At 40.5% G+C, this 23,301-nt stretch overlaps 1 protein-coding gene across 1 annotated transcript; it reads left to right on the forward strand.

The window, feature by feature from the left end:
* Window positions 1-21,889: 21,889 nt before the first annotated feature.
* LOC138871260 (uncharacterized) lies at window positions 21,890-22,300 on the forward strand. The gene has a single exon (XM_070149134.1). It carries the CDS (start codon window positions 21,890-21,892, stop codon window positions 22,298-22,300), a length of 411 nt encoding a protein of 136 aa, XP_070005235.1.
* The last annotated feature ends 1,001 nt before the right edge of the window (window positions 22,301-23,301 follow it).

The raw sequence follows: 23,301 nt of genomic DNA on the forward strand, positions 1-23,301 counted from the left end.
AATTTTAAAAATAAATTAAAAGCACTGAACTAATTAATAATATATAAATATTAATATAAAAATACTGAAAATGATTTTATAATTATAAAATATTGTTAATCGTAAAATAGGTTATAATTGCAATTATATGCAATTTAGCCTTAAAAATACCCAATAAATTTGTAAAAATATGCAAAAATCACCTTAATTATATTTTGGTGTAAATATGAGAATGGAAATAAATTATTCACAATAAAATAATAATTTTGAGAGTAATTACTGGATTTTGTACTGCTGAAATAGACAATAAACTAATTTTAAAATCTTAAAAATTAGGGAAAAATACCAAAACTCTTGGGCATGCTCATATATGCATACACATGCCATTTTGAAAGCATTTTAGTATATAAAAAATATCTAGGGAAAAATTGGGTATCAACAGTCCGCCGCCAATTTCTGCCTCCACGATAAGGATACCACTGACCGCAAAAAATGGAGCATTGTCAGCGGTCTAACTTCAGACAGTTACAAAATTTTTCTAGCTTAGTCCTGCACTGCATCAAATATTCCTACACAAAGCCTATACTAAGAAGAAAATTAAGAAGAAGAAAAAACACATGGGTTGCCTCCCAAGAAGCGCGTGATTTAACGTCGCGGCACGACGCAGGTTACCATCAATCATTTGGGATGGATCATTTCCACCACATGGCTATCATCAAACTTTCCAAGATAGTGCTTCACTTTGTGCCCATTAACTCTAAAGATTTCACCATTTTTGTTTTTTCAAATCAAGAGCACCAAACGGGGTTACAAGCACCACCTCAAAAGGTCCACTCCATTTTGACTTGAGCTTTCTCGGGAACAGTCGTAACCGGGAGTTCAATAAGTGAACAAAGTCGCCTTCCTTGAATTCCTTGCTACAGACATACTTTTCATGTAAGTACTTCATCTTGTCCTTATACAAGAACGAGCTAGAATAGGCATGAAATCGGAACTCATCAAGCTCATTGAGTTTCTCTACTCGGAGATTTACTGCAACATCCCATTCAAGATTTAATTTTCTCAAAACCCACATGGCCTTGTGCTCTAACTCAACCGGGAGATCGCAAGATTTCCCAAACACCAACCGGTACGGAGACATACCTATCGGAGTCTTGTAAGCAGTCGTGTAAGCCCACAAAGCATCATCCAATTTCTTTGACCAGTCAGTCCTATTTGCATTGACAGTCTCTGACAATATTCTCTTAATCTCCCTGTTGGAGACCTCAACTTGCCCACTAGCCTGAGGATGGTAAGGGGTTGAAGCCTTGTGATTGACACCATACTTTGCTAGCAAAGTGTCACATGCCTCATTGTAGAAATGAGAACCCCCATCACTGATAATTGCTCTAGGAGTGCCAAACCAAGTAAAGATATTCTTTTTGAGAAAAGCCACCACACTTTGGGCCTCATTGTTGGGTAAAGCCACGGCCTCAACCCATTTTGAAACATAATCAACGGCCACCAGAATGTATGTGTTGCCGCATGAACTCACAAAAGGTCCCATGAAGTCAATGCCCCACATATCAAATATGTCAACCTCAAGAATAGTGGTGAGAGGCATTTCATCCTTCTTTGAAATTCCACCTGCTCTCTGACACGCATCACATCTCTTCACAAGCTCACCCACATCCTTGTACAGTGTAGGCCAATAAAAACCATAGCTAAGCACCTTTGAATCTGTCCTCACCCTACCATGATAATCACTGTAGGGAGAGGAATAACAAGCATCCAGAATACTCATTTGCTCCTCTTTCGGAACACATCTCCGGATCACACCATCATTAAAAATTTTGAACAAATACAACTCATCCCAGTAGTAGTCCAAGCTATCCCGTTTAAGCTTCTTCCTTTGGCTAGAAGAGAGCTCACACGGAACAATGTCGGTCACAAGAAATTTAGCAATATCCACGAACCAAGGCATGCTATTCACAGATACGGAGAGGAGTTGCTCATCAGGGAATGAATCATTAATTTTGAGGCCATCACGGGGCCTCCCCTCCTCCTCCAAGTGGGAAAAGTGGTCCGCCACTTGGTTTTCACTCCCTTTCTGATCAACAATCGCAAGGTCAAACTCTTGAAGCAATAGAACCCATCTCATCACCCGAGCCTTAGAATCTTTCTTTGATATTAAGTAGCGGAGTGCTGCCTGGTCAGTATGAACTATCACCTTGGCACCCATGAGATAAGGCCTAAAATTCTCCATTGCAAACACAACTGCTAGCAACTCTTTTTTCGTCACCGTGTCATTCACTTGAGCATCATTCATTGTTTTGCTTGCATAATACACCGGGTGAAACATCTTGTTTACTCTTTGATCCAAGACCGCTCCTACCGCAACATCACTTGCATCGCACATGAGCTAAAAAGGTAAATTCCAATTAGGTGCGTTAATAATCAGAGTGGTGGTCAATTTGTACTTGAAAAGTTCAAAAGCTTTCATGCATTCCTCATTAAATACGAACTTTGCATCCTTTTCTGATAATTTGCACAAATGATTAACTACCTTAGAAAAGTCCTTGATGAACCTTCGGTAGAACCCCGTATGCCCAAGAAAACTCCTAACCCCCTTGATTGAAGTAGGAGGAGGAAGCTTTGAAATCACTTCAATCTTAGCCTTGTCCACCTTTATTCCATTCTTTGAGATCTTATGGCCGAGGACAATGCCCTCCTCGACCATAAAGTGACATTTTTTCCAGTTAAGCACAAGATTTGTCTCTTTACACTGGGCCAACGCTTTGTTAAGATTCTTCAAAAACTCATCAAAGGAGTCACCCACAACACTGAAATCATCCATGAACACTTCCAAGAAGTCCTCCACCATGTCGGTAAATATAGCCATCATACACCGCTGAAAGGTGGCCGGTGCATTACACAAACCAAATGACATCCTAGAAAATGCAAAGGTTCCATACAGATAGGTGAAAGTGGTTTTTTTCCTGGTCTTCTGAAGCAATCAAGATCTGGTTGTAACCTAAGTATCCATCCAAGAAATAGTAGAAGGTTCCCAGCAAGTCTATCTAGCATTTGGTCAAGAAAGGGCAATAGAAAATGATCTTTGTGGGTCACTTTATTCAGCTTGCGGTAGTCCATGCACACCCTCCATCCGGTGACAGTAGTGGGAATCAACTCATTTTGCTCATTGGTAACCACAGTCATACCACCCTTCTACGACACACATTTCACCGGCGAAGTCCAAGAACTATCCGAAATGGGGTACACAACTCCTGCATCTAACCACTTGATCACCTCCTTTTTGACAACCTCTTGCATAGACTCGTTCAAGCTCATTTGATGTTCCAAGGAGGGCTTGGAATCATCTTTGAGTATAATCTTATGCATGCAAAAGGCGGGGCTTATTCCTCGAATATCAGCTAGAGTCCATCCAATTGCCTTCTTCCTTCTTTGGAGCACCTCCAATGTTGCATCTACCTACACGTTAGTATGACAAGATGAAAGAATAACAAGTAAAGTTGAACTAGGGCCTAAGAATTCATACCTGAGATGTGAGGGAAAGGCTTCAACTCCAATACGAGAGGTTCCTCAATTGAGGGCTTTGTTGACAGAGTCTTTCTATTCTCAAGATCCAAAAAGAGCTTATGGGGTTCATAAGAATAAGATCCCATTCCGTGCAAAGCATGGACACACTCCACCCTAACTTCATCCTCATTCACATCAAGGTTCAACAATACCACTTCTAAAGGATCCTCCAAATTGATCATGGCACTAGTATCATAAACTATCACCTCCGTGACAAGATCCACAAAAGAGCACACTTCAGTACTATTCGGCTGCCTCATTGATTTGCACACATGAAAGACCACTTTTTCATCACCCACCCGGAAGGTGAGCTCCCCTGCTTCCTCACCAACCAATGCCTTCCCAGTTGCTAGGAATGTACTTCCCAAAATTATAGGCACATCATAGTCGACTTCGCAGTCAAGAATCACAAAATCAGCATGCAAGATAAACTTGTCCACCAGGACAAGAACATCATCAATAGTACCAAGTGGCCTCTTCGTTGTTCTATCCACCATTTTCAGTCTCATTGAAGTAGCTCTCGGTTGACCAATACCCAAAGTTTTTAACATTGAGTAAGGCATTAAATATATTCTTGCTCCCAATTCACACAATGACTTTGCAAAATCTGCACTCCCGATGGTACATGGAATGGTGAAAGCGTCGGGATCTTCAAGCGTTAGAGCCATCGAGTGCACAATTGAACTTACTTGATAAGTCATTTTGATGGTCTCACAATCCATAAATCTCTTCTTTGTCACCAAGTCTTTCATAAACTTGGCGTAACCCTGTATTGCTTAAGAGCCTCCACCAAAAGAACATTGATCGACAAGCTTTTCATCATCTCAATAAACTTCTTACATTGGTTTTCATTCTTTTTCTTTGAAAGTCTTTGAGGGTAAGGTGGAGGAGGCCTTGGCAAAGGAGCCTTGGCTTTAGGCATAACCGGTTCTAGCATGTCTATTACGTGTTCCCTAGATGGGTTCACGTCATTTTGAGTATCTACCTCATTATCATGAATATCAATTCTCACTTTAACATTCAAATTCTCTTCACTCACTTGCTCATAAACTATAGTAACATCATCATCTTGCACTTCAACCTCATCACTCACAACTTCCTTTTGTTTGGAGGTATTAACATCACCACCTCGACTGCTTCTTGGGATGACCTCCATTGCATGACCAATATTATTCCCACCCTTTGAGTTTACTACTGTATCACTAGGTAGAACCCCCTTAGGGCGACTATTCAAAGATTGCAAACTTTGGCCAAGTTGAACCTCCAAGTTTCAGATTGAAGTATTATGGAATGCCAATTGGGCATTAGAGTCGGCATTCTTTTTCATCATTTGTTCAAACATCATCTCGATTCTTCCCATCTCATTGTTTAATGAGCTAAGACCTTGGAATAGTAATGGAGGTGGGTTATTTGGTTGTTGATACATCGGAGGTCTTTGAAAGCCTTGCCCCCATTTCCTTAATTGCTATTACTCCAACCCCCTTGGTTGTTGTTTCCTCCCCAATTGTTGTTGTTGCCACTCCAGTTGCCCTGGTTGCCCCAATTCTGATTGTTGTTCCCCTAGTTGCTATTTCCCTGTTGGTTTTGATTCCCCTAGTTTCCTTGGGATCTCCACTGTTGTTGTTGATTAGGAGCATTGCCCCTTTGCCCTTGGTAATTATTCACGTACTGAACTTCTTCACTTTGCTCATCATACCCATCATCTTGGTTGAAACCACCGTTACCCTGCTCATATTGATCCGGACTACCTTGACCTTGTTGACCTCTTTGTCGCCTCTTGTTGACCAACATGTTGACACTTTCCATAGCATTTGCTTGTCTCGGCGCTTGAACTTGCTGCAATTGAGCTTTTTCCAACTGGTTCATTGTTGTAGTTAACTCTGCTATTGCCTGGCCATGGCCGTGGAGCTCTTTGTGTAGGTGAATGACAGTGGGATCACCCTGTGGCACATTAGCTCTGTTGATACTTAATTTTTCCCTCATATATATTTAAATATGCATACATACTTTCAAATACATTTACAAACATGCACAAGTGTTTTTATAATTTTAAAGGCCTTAAATCAATTTATTTCTGTATTTTTTATTATATAAATATATAATAATTATCCCTCATATTATTTTTATGATGAATAAATCATCTAAATTTATCATTTATGCCTATATAATGCTTAAATATTTTAATTGTATTTTTTACAATCACATTTTGCGCTATAAGGCTAGAATTGCATATTTTGCAACAACAGCCTATATATATGCACAATTATATTATGTATATAGAAAATGACTTTTCATATTTTTACAATATTAATGCATTTTCATGTACAAATCACATTTTTATCATTTATAAATTATTTATAAAATTATTTTATTAAATTAATTGGGTGTTTAAAATCTAGCCCCTAGAAAATACTCAATTTCGGACCTAGCCTAGCCCAATACCCATACCCGTCCAACCCAGACCCAAACCCAAAAACTCGTCTAATTAAACCCGCCCCACCTAGACATCTAATCCTGGCTGTTGATCTTAGAAGATCAACGACCCTAAATCAACCAACCTCTTTTAATATATCAAAACCCCATAACCCTACCCATTCTCCCTAGCCCGCCACTCTCATATGCTCTCGTCTCTCACCCCTCTCTAATCCTAGCACCGTCACCTGTTATCCCCTCCGATTCTGACCCAAAATGGAATAAGCCATGGATTCCCTTACATTATTGGTCTCTCTTCACCACTGGTTACTCGTCTATGACCCTATTTAGATGCTTTCCTAACATGGCAAAGCAAATCTGGCCAAACTCGAGCCAGATATAGTTAAAAATCTCTCATATCTTGGCTATTGCCATCTATGTTCATCCCAATAACTGTGAGTACAAATATTTTTGTATTTTAGAGTTTCAAATCTCCGGTTCAAACTAGACTTGGTTCAACCTCTATTTATTTTATGAATCAGGCTATTTTTTTTGGTTGACTCTGTTTAGATCTTCTTAGATGTGAAACGATTTCATGTTTATTTTGGTATTTCTTCTTTAAAATATTAGTACTTCTACCTCGATATTTTCTAATCCTTTCCTATTATTATTCCTGACTAATTTTGGTTTACCCTAGAATTAGGGTCTTGATTTCAACGGATTTTTCTGCAAAATATTTAACCTTTAAATGTTTTCGTCTCTGAGTATCTATTAGGTTTTCCTTATTTATTTTACTTACTATATGTCTTTGTATTTCTACCTAATCTCTTAGAGTTCTGATTATTTAACCGTTCATTTTACTATTTCTACTCGTTTGCCTTAAACTCTGTCAATTAATTGTTAATTCATTTCACTTACCTAAATTAGAGTTTGAAATTGGGCTTTCCTTTAGTACCGGTGTTTCCTTATTAGATTTTACAATTTCTAACCATATGTGCGGTTAATAATTGGTGCTACTGGCCTGATTTTATGCTTTGATTATTAGAACCGACTCCTAATTGATTTCGGAATTAGATCTTGCCTTATTTAACCTAGCTCTTAATTACTGATTGATTCCGTATAAGGTTTTCCTTAAATCAAGTAGTACTAGCCTGACTTTACTCATTTCTATCCTGCTAATTGGATCATGACTGACCTTACTTGATTGATTGTTTGATTATTTTCTTGCCTTATTTTTGCAATGTCAATTTGCCTTGCCTTACTTACCTATACTATTCGACTCCTATATATATGTGTGCATTCTCATTCTACTAGACAAAAATATATATATATGCATTCTCATTCTACAAAAGACAGTAATAATAGTTCACACACACACATAACTCTCCTTTCATCTCTCTGCTACTTGTAATCATCTATTTGTCTAGTCGACTGAAAGCCAGGACTAGACTGTTGAACCCAGCTACTTTACTTTCTACTTCTGCTTCTCTAACTGGTATGCTCTCACTCTACTATCATGCAAACCTCTGTATGAATTTAATTTATGTACTTTCTATTCTCAACATGTCTTTTTTATGCTACTGAACCAACATGATCTTCTACATCAACCTGTCTATCTTTGACTAAATCTATGTTACTTCATGTTTCTTGTTCTTAGTCAGCATATGTACTACCATTAAACTAGGTTGCATGTTTCCTATTATTCGACTTAGCCCGTATGATTCCTTATAATTAGAATGCCCTTCTTCTGTCTTGGTCAAACCTATATGTCTACTGCCATCACACATTTGCTTCTATGTTGACTACAATAACCTGCCTTTCTCTGTTTGGTTGAATCTATGAGTGTCCTGCTCTCAATCTGTCTGTTCCTGCTTTAGTTAGACTTCTGTGTATCCCTATGAACTAGACTTATGATTATTTCCTATGACCAATGTGACTCCCCAACCTCTGCTCCCCTCTCTGTGTAGTTGTTTGTTCTCAACATGCTCCATGTCACCTAATGTTAACTAATGAATTAAGCTAAATCTGGGCAGTGTGAATCTTTGCTTTGAAACTTTGCGACCATGTTCTCTGCTTGCTGTTTGATTACTGAAAGAGTGCTGCAATGACTCTGTTTACTTCTAAACTATTTCCTTAAAACTACTCCCATTTTCAGTCACCACTCCTATTCTTAGAACGCCTAGGGTCTTGCCCCTCTAGTGTAAGCATTTCTTAGGAGTTCCTGAGGCTCCTCTGAACTTTTACACACTGGAGTTGGCTTTCCAATCTTGCTCACAAAAGGTTACTTTGGAGGTTCTCCTGGTGTGAGCATTGCCCGAGGTCCCTGAGGCCCTTGGGAACTTTGACACACCAGGATCCTGTGGGGTGAACTGTGAAATTATGGCATTTGTGGACTGTTTGAAGGACTGGTTTGCCGGGTGTATTTTTTGGGCCTATCCAGGCTCCCTATAGTATACTATTATAATTCATGTAATTTATTTACAGTTGGTTTGTAATATTATTCACTTTGTAAACAGATATTGGAAAAATTAGTAAACTGGGAAGGATTATTATACATATTTGTTATGGAATGGGTAGATATCCTGCCTATAGGATTTAGACACAATGTTTACATTCCTAGAAACCATTCCTATAGTACATTGCAATGTTCATCACTTGTGTACATTATAGAAATCATGTCTACAGGGTTCAAACTAAATTTCTGCAATTAGAAATCATCATGTTGTTTGATTGTTTGCATGCATTCTGGATACCATGCCTATAGTTTGCTACAATATCTTGTCTATATAGATACCATGACTATAAGCTGTTACAATGTTTGTTCATTTGGACATCATGCCAATAGGATTCAAAAATCGATCCTGCATTTTGATAACGTGTCTTTAAGTTTGCTGCGATGTTCTCTTAGATTCCATGCCTATAGAGATTTTAAAATTAATCAGTCTTGCCTAAAAAAGATTAGATTCTGCATACTAACGACGTTTAAATTAATCATCAGCATGTTTTACTCACTACATTTAGATGCCATGCCTATAAGATTCTAAGATCAATTTCTGCATTTAGCTGCCAGCATCTATAAGTCTAAAATCAGTTATTCAGTGCCTAGACCAGCATGTCTATAGGACTTAATAAACTCAAACTGCTTTAAAATGGCTCGCAGAATTCTGATTGCATTTGTATAGCATGTGTATAGGATACTGCGGATTCACGCCTAGGCAAGCCTATAGGTAATCAAGGTCTAATAAACACTGTGAAACTGCATTGCTCATTATGATTGGCCAGATTCAACAGGCTCTAAAAATTCAATAGGAAAACTGAATAGGTTTTTAACACTTTTGCCTTAGCTCAACATTGCATATTCTCTACTTGTCATGCTTACCTAGATATCCTGTTCTAGGGCTTTTCTTAAATATCTGAAATTTGTTGTTTGAGACGTGCACTTACTTGCTCTATTTATGGAGGTAAAATGTGAGACTTTTAATTGTTCTATCTTTGGCACAGTCCTATATGTTTTGTATGTCGCCTAGAATTTTTTCCTTTTAATTACTACAGGAGAGTCAAGATCCACGCTAATTAGAAGTCCTAAAATACCTCTAGGACTATATAAGTAAAGGGACAGGTAGTGCACGCATATGATATATCTTAAAGTTGCTAGAACGCTTTAGGCTATGACCAAGGAGAGAGAATCAGGTAGTAAAGGATATGATAACATGTGCGCCAATGCCACGCGTAACCCCTCTAGTTGAGGAAAGCTTACCGGGTATTGTACAAATGTGATCCTATAGGCTGACGAACCTAGGACCCCCTATCTTATTTACATATGTATGCTTAGACTGCTTTCTTGTCAGATTGTCTCTATCTTATATGTGTGCTTAGACTATTTATTTGTTAAACGACTAATTCACATAAATCAATTTCGGCCGAGACCCACCGTTGTGGACCACGAGGGGTGCCTAACACCTTCCCCTCAAGGTTATTTCGAGCCCTTACCCTAGTCTCTGGTAATGCAAACTAGTCATATGAGTTAATCGCTCTAGGTGCCCTAACGCACCTTAATATGTTAGGTGGAGACTCTTCAAATTCAAATACCCAATTCCCAAAGGAAATGAGTTATTCCTAATAAATGTCGAAACCCGGACTTTCCCACAAAAAGGGAAAAAAGGGGGCGCGACAGCATGGCGACTCTGCTGGGGATATTTTTAGGCTCTTACCATAACGAACTTATTTTTGTGAATTAGGCTAAGCATGCTTTATCTAGTGTACCCTCTCCCCTTTATTTGAATTTAACTGCTTATTTATGATTTCTTTTATTTCCTGAAACTGACTTGTCTCTTTGTTTTCTATTTTTTTAAATGTCTTTCAATTATTTAAATACCGCATTTATCATTTTTTACGTGCAAATACTTGACAACATGCTATTTATTGTTGCATAAATCATGCTCAACATCATATTCCACTCGTGCGTAATCAATCCTATAGCAACGCTTGATGAGTGTTTCCGCTCTTCCTATATATCACCCTTTAAATTTGGAAAGGCGTATTTGCGGTAAAACTAGTCGATCAGTGGTGTGTGCGATAGTTCCGTGCCTTTCCCCCTCAAGTTGTCCGCTTGAGGGTCCCAGTCTAGACCTCTATAGCAGCCTTACTCTGATTAATTGTACATGCATCATGGTCAAACCTAGCCGGGTTAATATGTTGTCCGCATAATAGCCCTTTAAGACAAGCCTCATCCAAAAGTCCATCGGGTTTTCCACAATCCCAACGGACGTCATTACAATTATGTGCATTAATTTGGAGAAATAAGTGTCAATATGATAATCATTGCCGTATAAATAGACGAACCTGGAGGGGGAAATGGCCTAACTATCTCTTGTTTTGCAGATAATGAGGCACGAATTCCTCAGATTCGGTATGGTCGGTAGCATACCTCCACTTTTGCTAGATTTGTGGAGGGATCTTTCCTTAAGTGACCAAAATCATGTGAAAAGAGTCTTAGGGAATTTTCCATCACTATTAGATCTTCAACCGAACAAAATGTTGATCGAGGCCGCCACTTTGTTTTGGGATAAGGAAAGGGCTGTGTTCTTTTTTGGGATATAAAAATGACTCTCCTCCTAGAAGAAATAAGAGGATTTGCTGGGTTGCCTTGGGATAGCCCTGGTCTGTTAGCACCTAAAAATCGCACCACTAGAGGGTTCCTTAAGATGATGGGGCTGAAGAAAAATGATGATTTGGAGTGCCTGAAAAACTCATACATACCTTTCGACTTCCTCTATGAAAGATATGGTCATAGTAGCTCTTACCATATTTTTGATGATGAGTTCTCAATCACCTCCTTGGGCTGGGTTCATCGTAGGGTCTTCGTGTTCACTGTGTACTTCTTGGGCATGTTGGTATTCCCAATCTAAGGGGATATAATCCATACTAGGCTGGCCATGGTGGACAAAACTTTGATGGATGGGATCGGGGGAAAGATTTACTATTGTCCCTATGATTGTTGCAGACATGTATCGGGCCGTGGAACGCTGTCAGAAGGGGTTCAAATTCTTTGAGGGTTGTAATTTGCTGTTACAAGTCTGGCTGTTAGAACATTTCCAAAGGGGCCAATACCGCCAAGAGTTTCCACAAAGGCCATAGAACGACCACATAGCCTTCCATCACCCTAAGAGAATGACTTACATTCCGGACATATTTGCTCAACTAAAGGATTCTATAGGATGGGTGCAGTATTTCAGCAAGTTGACTGAGGAACAGGTTCAGTGGAAGTTCGAGTGGTTCCCCACCGATGAGTTCATCATCAGATCCAAAGACGTCCCACATTTGGTGTTGATTGGATTAAGGGGGATATACCCTTATGCTATCCTCAGGGTTATGAGACAGGCAGGCAGGAGACAGGTCATACCACGAGTCGCTAAAATGAGTCACTTCAGATCTGATTTCTAGGGTGATGCCATCCCAGATAAGAATAAAGCAAAACATATGTGGACTTTGAAGATTATGGTGGAGAAGGATACCATCGAGCCAGACCGATATCATGCCGGCCACTCATTCTTTTACCCCTCATGGTTGGATGATAATCTGTCAGGAATCTTTGAGCCAAGGGTTGGTCCAGGAAATAGGGTCATAGATGAGTTTGCCAAAGCAGAAGTGAAGTACAACAAGCTGCACAAAAGAGTTCGAGAGCTGAATCTGAGCATATGGCGCATCATAAGGCCGATATGGAAATGATTAACGAGTGGAAAGAAAGAGCTGTTAAATCCAACGAAAGGTTGGAATATCTGGAGTACAGTCTGATAGAACTGTAAGGGAAAATGAGAAAGATAAACGAAGGAGGCAATTTGGAAAGGGCATTCTTACTGTTGAACCTGCGCGAGCTGAGAGAGTTGATCGACAACAGCATTCGGTCTGGAGAGGGTCTTTCTGGGACCAAGTAGATTAGATTTACTTGCTTTCCTTTTAAATGTAATAAGGCCAAGTGCCATTAGCAACATTATCTTATTTAGTGTCGTTTTGGGTTATTTATTTTTACATTAATGAAATGAGGTAATTATTGGCACTGAATTTCTCCAAATTTATTTGTCGCTAGGCCTACCTCGGGCACAACGAAGCTCCCAAATTAGGACGCAAATTTACATTCCCGTAATATGTGTTTAAATATTGCAAACATCTCAGAACCCTTACTAACTAGTTTACCTTTTGTTTTTCTTTATTCTTTATTCCCATCCCCTAAGGTTGGTTCGCACATGCTGGCATCATCAATATATCACACTAGATCTAGAGGCTCACCACCACCTCCTCCTCCAAGTAATACGAGAAGCAAAGGGAAGGCTAAAATGGATGACTTAAGTGGTATTCGAAAGGAAAATGCTGAGAATGTGGAAACTTCAGGCGGTCGGAGTACTCCAACGCCAAATGATTTAGTTTTGAGGTTGGAACAAAAGATACTGGAGCTTCAGGGAGAGCTTGAGCAGGTCCACAACTTGGAAAACCTATCCCTCACCCTAAATGTCCCCGGCATCAACTAACAAAACACCAAAAACCCAACGCCTCCCCAAAGCACACCAAACCAGCATCCACCAAGCCCTCCCGCGCCACATCAATATGAAACTCCACCTCAAAATCTCAATCCCTTACCGATACCAACTCCACCATAACACCACCATCAACCAATCCAGTACCCACCAACCGCTACTTATCATTCCCCAGAACACACCACAATCCCTTTCCGATCCTCAAACCTTAACCAATGACCACCACTATACTCAGGTTCTTGGCACTCGCCAAAACAACCCTATATATGTGGAAACCGTACCTCACTCTACTCAACCAACCTCCTATACACCAGAATCCACTAAGAAGGACCTGCTCAGTAAGAACATGGCTGAGGAACTCAAGAGATTGACAAGTCGGGTTCAGGGTGTCGAAGGAGGCAAAGGGATAAAGGGTTTGAATTATGAAGACCTATGCATACAGCCGGATGTAGAACTGCCAGAGGGTTACAAACCTCCCAAGTTTGAGATGTTTGATGGTATAGGTGATCCAGGGTTCATCTAAGGACCTATTGTGACTAACTCATCGGGGTCGGAAAGGACGAAAAGAACCAGATGAAGCTCTTTATGAGGAGTCTTACATGAGATGATTTGTCCTGGTACATCAGCTAAGATCCTAAGAAATGGTCCAACTGGGTGAGTATGGCATCTGATTTCATGGATTCAGGTTCAACACAGAAAATGCACCGAACGTTTTCTACATTCAGAACCTCAAAAAGAAGCCCACCGAGACTTTCCACGAGTATGCTACTCGTTGGAGGTCAGAAGCAGCTAAAGTCAGGCCATCTTTGGATGAGGAACAAATGAATAAATTTTTCGTCAAAGCACATGATCCACAAACTATGAAAGGTTGATGGTTATTGTAAACCATAAATTCTATGATATCATCAAACTCGGTGAAAGGATTGAAGAAAGCATCAAAAGCGGTATGGTAACAAACTCTGAGGCATTATAGGCCACAAACAAGGCATTACAATCAGGAGACATATCAAAGAAGAAAGACGTTGGGGCAGTAATGGTGGCTCAGGGACTAAAATCTCGACTCACATATCAAACACCTCCACCCACATACCCAGCACCTCCACCTACATATCAACCCTCATCTCCCAGATATTTCCAACCGACCACTGTCTATCGCACCTATAATTCCCAACCACCTCATTTCCAGTCATCGCCAACTCGCCAAAATTATCCAAGACCACAACCCAATTTTGATCGCAAACCACCCAGATAATACACCGCTATTGCTGAACCCATACACCAGCTGTATGAAAGGTTGAAAGCTACTGGTTACGTTACTCATATTCCCACTGTGGAAGTAGAGAACCCATCCCAATGGGTCAACCTAAACAAAACTTGTGCACCATTCCGGTATGAAGGGGAACACCATTGACGAGTGCCGAACATTGAAAGATAAAATCCAGACACTGATTGACAATAAGGTCATACAGGCAAAAAAAGCTACACCCAATATCCGCAGCAATCCTCTCCCGGATCATAGGGGTGGTGGGATACATGTGATAGAGATGGACGAAGAATGGGATCTTGAGGGGTCAATCGGGCTTATTCGAAAAGGTGATGCCTTTAAACCCATAGTCACACTTACTCCTATTGTAGTATAGACTCAGTTACCAGTCGAGGTTGAGGTAGCTGCATCGGTTCCATTTGAGGTAGAGGTAGCTCCACCTGCGACCACCTCTGTTCCATTTGAAGTGGAAGTGACCACACCTTTCATAGTAACAGTATCAACCATACCTCCTTTCAATTCAAAAGCAATACCCTTGGATTACGTTGCCGAAGCTAGGCGAGAAGGAAAGGAAAAGATGGAGGAATCCGATGCTGCACAAGGAATGACTAGGACCAGGAGAATCTATACACCTGAACACTTGGAAGGACCAAGTAAGGATGCTACTACCAAGCAGCCTATCATTGAAACAGGACCAGATGACCTTTGGAGGAAAGTACAAGCAAGGGAATATTGTGTCATTGATCATTTGAACAAAAGCCCAGCTAAGATATCCATCCTATCACTGTTGCAAAATTTAGAGGCGCACAAGAATGCTTTGATGAAGGTGTTGAGTGAAGCTTACATACCCAATAATATCACATGCGGAGAGATGGACAACATGGTAGGGCAGGTGCTAGAAAGTCATAAGATAATTTTCCACAAGGATGAGCTACGGCCTGAAGGGTTGAATCATAACCGAGCATTGCATATCACAGTACAATTTGAAGACAAATTCATTTCCAGAGTCTTGATTGATGGAGGTTCAAGCCTCAATATTTGTCCGTTGGATACTCTAAAAAGATTGGGCAAAGTTTTCCATGAAATACGGGCAGGAAGCATGAATGTGAAAGCGTTCGATGGGTCTTAAAGGGCCACGATTGGGGAGATTAATCTTTGCCTATAAATGGAGCCAACTTGGTTTGACGTTGAATTCCAAGTGCTTGACATATCAACTCCATACAATTTTCTGTTGGGCCGACCATGGATACATACTGCCAGGACTGTGGCTTCCACACTAAACTAGGCCGTGAAATTTAAATGGAATCATCAGGAAATGATCATTCACGGGGATGGGAGTAACCCCATTTACACCAATCAAACTATCCCGGTTATTGGAAACAGAAGAGGGCTAGGAGGGGAAACCCATCATCATATCAAACGTGTCAATGCCATTGAGAAAGACAAATGGTGGAGTAACAAAATAAAAAGCATACTAGCATGGTTTTGGTATGAACTCGGCAAAGGGCTTGGGAAGAATCTCTAGGGTATTACCAAACCAATACAGCTGAAACGTCATGGTACTACCTTCGGGCTCGGATACCAGTATACATGGCAAGAGTATGATGATTGGTCACCTCCATGGCGTGGACCTTATTACCCTCTCGAGCAACCAGTGCCACATCTGGGTTAGATTTTTCACCAAGCTGATAAAATATGGGGAACTGTAGAAGAAGAAGCATCAGCTGGCTTGAGGAATCTGTTCCTGGAGGACGAAGACATGGATTGCAGTGCAATAATTGAGGAGGAGGAGGAAGAAGGCCTCACTATTCAGATTGTGGAGAAGGGAGATATTCTTAGGAAATGGACTGCCACACCATCCCGGGCCCGCCGAGTCCCTGGGTAGCCTGACAAATTTTATTTCAAGAGCCATTCTAGGCATCTAAGATTTTCAATAATTTTGTTTTTAAAAGACTTACTTGTTTCAAAATAAATGCTCGATTCATCAAGCCGTACTTGTTTGGATGTTTTTAGTTTTAATCAAATGCATTGCTCTTTATCATTCATTGTTATCTTCCACACTTTTTCTTTCTACAATGTTATTATTACTTTTCCCGATGAACCGATGACTGTGACATGTAATGAGGCAATGCAATATGAGGATAGTGACTTGGATGAAGAGGATGAAATACCTAAGGAAGTTGTCAAGGAGGTTGAGAACTTTGAGAATAAGCCTAAGTCCAACCTGGATGAAACTGAAGCAGAGAATTTGGGAGACGCCGAAACCATCAAGGAGACTCACATCAACATTCACTTATCACCGACATAGAAATAGGATTACATTCATTTTTTGAAGGAGTATGAGGATATCTTTGCGTGGTCATACGATGATATGACCGGTTTGAGCACATCCAAAGTGGCCCACAAGTTGCCTACCAATCCCATATGTCCGCCGGTGAAGCAGAAACTCAAAAAATTCAAACCAGATATGAGCCTGAAAATCAAGGAGGAAGTTACTAAGCAGATCAAAGCCAAAGTCTTCAGGGTGTTTGAGTACCCAACCTGGTTAGCCAACATTGTACCAGTTTCGAAGAAAGATGGGAATGTTAGAGAATGTGATGGCTATCAAGACTTAAATAGAGCGAGTCCCAGGGACGACTTTCCAGTGCCAAATATACACATCCTGATCGACAATTACGCCAAGCACGAACTCCAATCCTTTGTAGACTGCTTCGCGGGTTGTCACCAGATTTGGATGGATGAAGAAGATGTAGAGAAGACAACTTTTATTACACCATAACGGATATACTACTACAAGATAATGCCATTCGGCCTAAAGAATGTTGGGGCTACTTACATGAGAGACATGACAACCATCTTTCATGATATGATACACAAAGAAATAGATGTGTATGTGGACGACGTCATTATCAAATCCAAGAGGGACACGAATCACATAGCAGACTTGAGAAAGTTCTTTGACAGGTTAAGGAGGTACAACTTAAAACTGAACCCCGCAAAGTGTGCATTTGGGGTTCCCGTAGGAAAGTTACTAGGATTCATTGTCAGCCATCGAGGGATAAAACTGGACCCGTCTAAAGTTAAGGATATTCAGGAGTTACCACTACCTAAGAGCAAAAAAGGACGTGAAGAGCTTCCTAGGATGTCTCAACTATATTAGTTGTTTCATACCGCAGTCCACAGTTATATGTGAACCCATCTTTAAAATGCTGAGGAAGGATGCCGAAACGAGCTGGACCGAGGATTGTCCGAAAGCTTTCGACAAAATCAAGGAGTACCTGTCCACACCACTGGTCTTGGTTCTGCCAGAGCCAGGTCGAACTTTGCTACTCTATCTATCTGTATTAGATGGAGCGTTCAGATGTGTTCTGGGGCAACATGACGAGACAGGGAGAAAGGAGCAAGTCATATACTACCTAAGTAAGAAAGTCACACCTTATGAAGCACAATACTCTATACTGGAATGCACCTGCTATGATTTGACCTGGATGGCCCAGAAATTGAGGCATTACTTTTGTGCCTATACCACGTACCTCATATCCAGGATGGACCCCCTGAAGTACATATTTTAGAAACCCATGCCGACTGGGAAGTTAGCCAAGTGGTAGATACTGTTAAGTGAGTTCGATATCGTCTATGTAACTCAAAAGGCGATCAAAGGACAAACATTGGTAGACCATCTGTAAGGCCCCGGAAAGTTTTTCCAAGTAACTTGAGATTTCGTCGCGCCAAGGTAGGCTAATTATTTTATTTTGTGTGCAATTAAGGATTCATGATATAATGGGTATCAATTGGATATGTTAATAAGCATATAAGTCATATTAGAGTTGAATTGGGGTCTAAGGATAGCCCTAAGTCTAAGCCAAGTTGGAAAATTTCATATTAGACGAAAGTTGTAAATGAGTGCGCACAAGACCTCACTTTGAACAATCATATATCCATTTATATAAGGAATTGTGTGATGAACAACCTATCATCTTAAAGCCCTTTGATCCTAGGTTCCAACTCAACAAACCGTTCGTCATTTGCAGGTGTATACAGAAAGTTATGACCATTTTACTGAGCCTGTGTCACTAGCGCGCCCAGGTGCGTGATCGCGCTAGTGGACGCGCATATTGCGAAGCTTTCTGCCTTCGTCACGCTACTTTAGCGTGACCAGGTGAATGATCGCGCTAGTGGAAGGTTTTTAAATACACCTAAGGACCGGAAATAAGAGAATTTGAGACATTTCTCAAGCTTAGGGCTTCCTCTACACCCCCAACTCGACCAAGGCATCCAATTGCACACCTAAGGTGAGTTTTTAAGTGTGTTTTCATGGTGATTTCACTTCTCAATCACTAGTTACAACATGATTTTGATTGGATTTCATAGGATTTCTTCAAAATCTCAAGAATACCCCAAAGTTGTCTTTCAAGATTTGGTCTACAAGAGGTAATCCTACACCTTAGACTTACATATATGGAGTTATTATGGAAATATGAGTATGGATTAAGTATTGTAACTCATGGGATGGTGATTGGAAGCTATAGGTGCCTAACCTAGGTTGTGTTGGTATTGTAGAGACTGTGAGATAGGTTATTGAGGTATGATTCTTGGGGTAATAGTATTATGTATACATGCATGTACAAATTAGGTTTGTGGGAAGATTGATAAATATAAATAAGTAAAGATTGGGTTGGGGAATGAAGGAAGTCTTGTAAAAGAGATTTAAAATCAAGATGCTCAACTAGTGTTTGATAAAATGCTCAAATGAGCTGAAGCCATGAATACCTTCCTAATTTGTGTTCAATTTTGTTATGTCTCAAGTAAATTGGGATTGCTAGAATTTCCGAAATGTCGTAGTAACTTAAGGAAAGCTTAAACGAGGTATGTATGGATAAAACCCCCTTTTATTAGAAATTGAGTTCCGTTGGCATTTACGAAAGTGTGGTAAGATTTGAATTGGTTAATGTATTGGTTGTTATTGCGCATTAATTGATTTGCAATTATCTACACCTATACGTGAAGGATGTACCTCAATGTGAGTAATGTACCATTCTTGTCAATTAGATAAGTATGAAGAATACAATTTATGTGTTGAAATGCTTAGGCTATAAACCAAGATTGAAACTGAGAATTATTCATGACAGCTATGTGCTCACTTACATGTGCTTGCAACTTAAATTACCTTTGTATATGCCTATGATTACAACTTGCAAAATGCATATTGAAAATGGAAGATTAAGTGGTAATGGTGGCCCTAAGTGACAAGGACTTGACATGATATGCGTGAAATAAAGATTCAGATGTGATGATTAATGAGAAAGGAACAACGCCTAGGTAAGGCGGCCTAGCCGATCGGGTCGTGATCGGACACCATGCCACACACATGGTGGTAATGTGCTGTTATTGACTTCCGGATAAGGGAAATGAAATAGTGATTGATATATATGCCTCCAATGAGGCAACCTAGCCGGTCGGGTCGTGATCGGACTCCGCTCAAGATAGCGGTGGTATTGAGAACAGTGATGAAGATATGAAATAAATGCCCCAAACTAAGTTTTGGAAATTATATGAAGGATTGTATGAATTGCATATTTGATTTACTCATGTGATTTACTTGTACTTGCTTGATAGTTCTTTCTAGTAAAATGGTGTTTAGTTATACATACTAGTGCTATTCGATGGCACTAACGTCCCTTTTGCCGGGGGCGTTACATTTTTTTTAATGAATGTAGGTGGCTCCATTGCGGATAGTGCCGATCGCGCGTAGTGAAGTACCTTCTTCTCAAGATCTTGGTGAGCCCCCTTCTCCTTCAAGGGGCTACATTGCACATCTTCTTATTTTGGACTTTCACTTTTGAGGTATAGTCGGGGCCTTGTTGCCGGCATTGTTATCACGTCTTTTGCATCCTTAGAGGCTCCGTAGATGTTTGTGTGGGTTATGTATGGGTATTGGATAGGTCAATGGACCATGTTGTAACCTTGTACTCTTGCTTTTTTCTACACTGTAGTTGTATGGGAACTTGGAAACTTAACTACGGTTTAAGGTTGGGATATAAAATGAACTAACCGTGTTTAATGTACTATATTTCCTAGTTTAAATAAAGGTAAGTATGACTTCCTTATTCCTATCGAGTTGGGTAGATAGCGGTTGACAAGGCTTGCTCAGTTGGGTTCACTCGATTGAGCACCAGTCGCGCCTCCCGAAGTTGGGCCATGACACCATATTGCTGAAAATCCGGTGGGAGGAGAATACGAACCCTTAAAAACATATTTTCCTGATGCAAAAGTGTCATTTATAGGAGAGAACTTTACTGAAGTATACGATAGATGGAGGATGTTCTTTGATAGAGCTGCAAATTTCAAAGGAGTGGGAATTGGAGCGGTATTAGTATTAGAAACAGGTCAACATTATCCGGTATCTGCTATACTCAGATTTCCCTGCACCAACAACATGGCAGAGTATGAAGCCTGCATACTAGGACTCAACATGACAATCAACATGAATATTCAGAAGCTGCTGGTAATCTGTGATTCAGATTTGCTTATGCACCAAGTACAAGGAGAGTGGGCCATCAAGAATTCTAAGATATTGCCATATCTACACCATGCACATGAATTGAGAAAAAGGTTCACGAATATAGAGTTTCGGCATGTTCCCAGAATTCAGAACGAGTTTGCTGATGCTTTGGCCACCTTGTCATCTATGATACAACATCCAGATAAGAATTTCATTGATCCCATCCCAGTGAGAATCCATAATCAACCGGATTACTGTGCTCATGTCGAGGAAGAGACGGATGGAAAACCTTGCTTCCATGACATCAAGGAGTATTTGGCGAAAGGAGAATACACGGAGCATGCGAACCATACTAAAAAATGCACACTCCGGAGATTGTCCAACCACTTCTTCCACAACGGAGGAAACTTGTATAGAAGAACTCCTAATTTGGAATTGCTAAGATGTGTCGACGCAAAAGAGGCTTTTAGGCTACTTGAGGAGATACATGCGGGGACCTGCGGCCTACATATGAATGGTTTTATATTGGCCAAGAAGATACTTAGGGCCGGTTACTTTTGGATGACTATGGAGACAGATTGCGTCTAGTATGTCCACAAATGCTACCAATGTCAAGTGCATGCCGATATGGTAAAAGTGCCGCCAAATGAGCTTAATGCAACAAGCTCACCTTGGCAATTCGCCGCCTGGGGAATGGATGTCATAGGTCCGATCGAGCCCACCGCTTCAAACGAGCATATGTTTATTCTAGTGGCCATTGACTACTTCACAAAATGGGTCGAGGCTGCATCCTACAAAGCTATGACCAAGAAGGCCGTTGCAGACTTTGTCGAGGATCGTATTGTTTGCCGATGTGGAGTCCCCGAGTCCATTGTCACTAATAATATTGCCACTCTCAATAGTGATCTGATGAAAGCCGTGTGTGAAACTTTCAAAATCAAGCACAAGAACTCCACAACGTACAGACCTCAGATGAATGGAGCCGTAGAAGCCGCCAACAAAAATATCAAGAAGATACTAAGGAAGATGGTATAAAACCACAAACAATGGCACGAGAAGTTATCCTTTGCTTTGTTGGGATACCGCACTACAGTTCGCACATCAACCGGGGCAACCCCCTGCATGCTGGTTTATGGTACCGAGGTTGTCATCCCAGCCAAGGTAGAGATCCCTTCTTTAAGGATCATACAGGAAGCCGAACTCAGCGATGTAGAATGGATAAGAAGCCACTATGAGCAATTGGACCTTATAGATGGGAAAAGAATGAGTGCAGTATGTCATGGTCAACTTTATCAGAACAGAATGTCCAGAGCTTTCAACAAAAGGGTCAAACCGAAACAGTTTGCTCCAGGACAGTTGGTGCTGAAGAAGATCTTCCCACATCAAGATGAAGCCAACGAAAAATTCTCTCCCAATTTGAAAGGTCCCTACATGGTTTATAGGGTGCTAAGTGGAAGAGCGCTCATACTTGCAGAAATGGACGGAGAAATCTGGCCAAAACCAATCAATTCAGATGCAGTCAAGAGATACTAGTTTAGACTATTAACATTTTCTTCATCTAATGTAATTGAAGTACGCTTGACCTGATTCCCATTTAAGAGAGGATACATAGGCAGCCCTGTGGGTTCGGTCATATCATAATAAATTTTTCATTTCCCCCAGAACCAAGAACTGGGGCAGAATTTTGAGGAGGACCCTCAAAATTCCGGAGCAAGTCCAGCTGACGCCATCATATGCTAGACAGTTAAGAAACTGGGGAAGAATTTTGAGAAGGGTTCTCAAAATTCCGAAGACAGTTCAACAAGTTCATTGCTCGCAAATAACTGAAGGATCATCTACCAAGCTGAGGCAGAATTTTGAGGAAGACCCTCAAAATTGTAATACGAGAAAGCTGCAATGTCTCTAAAATGTGTTAGTCACTAGTTTATATGAAATTACTTGATATTTCACTATATTTTCTAAAACAACTCAATTTTCATCTATAATTGCATACTTTCAAAAACTCTATTTCTGTAATAGCGAGGTGTTACCTAGGGAAACTCAAATAAGGCATCTAGAACAAGGGAGCAAAGCCCGCAAACGAAGGCACGAACCAACCTCTCCTTACGAAACTTACAATTTTTCTTTGAGTGCAGACACATTTGACGTAGTTGTAGCATTCACAAATATATATACACGAAGCAAAATCACCATCAATCGAGCCACCAGACACCAAATATAACCCCAGCTAATAAATATTCTACTCGTACTTGCTACTCATTCATTTGCATGAGACTAAGCCCTATCCCGAACCTTGCATGAGGTTAATCCCTACCTCCATATCTGCATAAGGCTAAGCTCTGCCTTCCATTTGCATGGGACTAAGCCCTGTCCTGCATCTTACATGAGCCTAAGCCCTGCCTCTATATCTGCATAAGGCTAAGCTCTGCCTTCCATTTGCATGGGACTAAGCCCTGTCCCGAATCTTGCATGAGGCTAAGCCCTACCTCAATAACTACATAAGGCTAAGCTCTGCCTTCCATTTGCATGGGACT

The sequence above is a fragment of the Nicotiana sylvestris genome, chromosome 6, assembly GCF_000393655.2.
Source record: "Nicotiana sylvestris chromosome 6, ASM39365v2, whole genome shotgun sequence".
NCBI lineage: Eukaryota > Viridiplantae > Streptophyta > Magnoliopsida > Solanales > Solanaceae > Nicotiana > Nicotiana sylvestris.

What these genes read in the sequence shown, in the direction of transcription:
- LOC138871260 (XM_070149134.1), top strand. Translation starts at nt 21,890, where the DNA reads ATGCTGGTTTATGGTACCGAGGTTGTCATCCCAGCCAAGGTAGAGATC.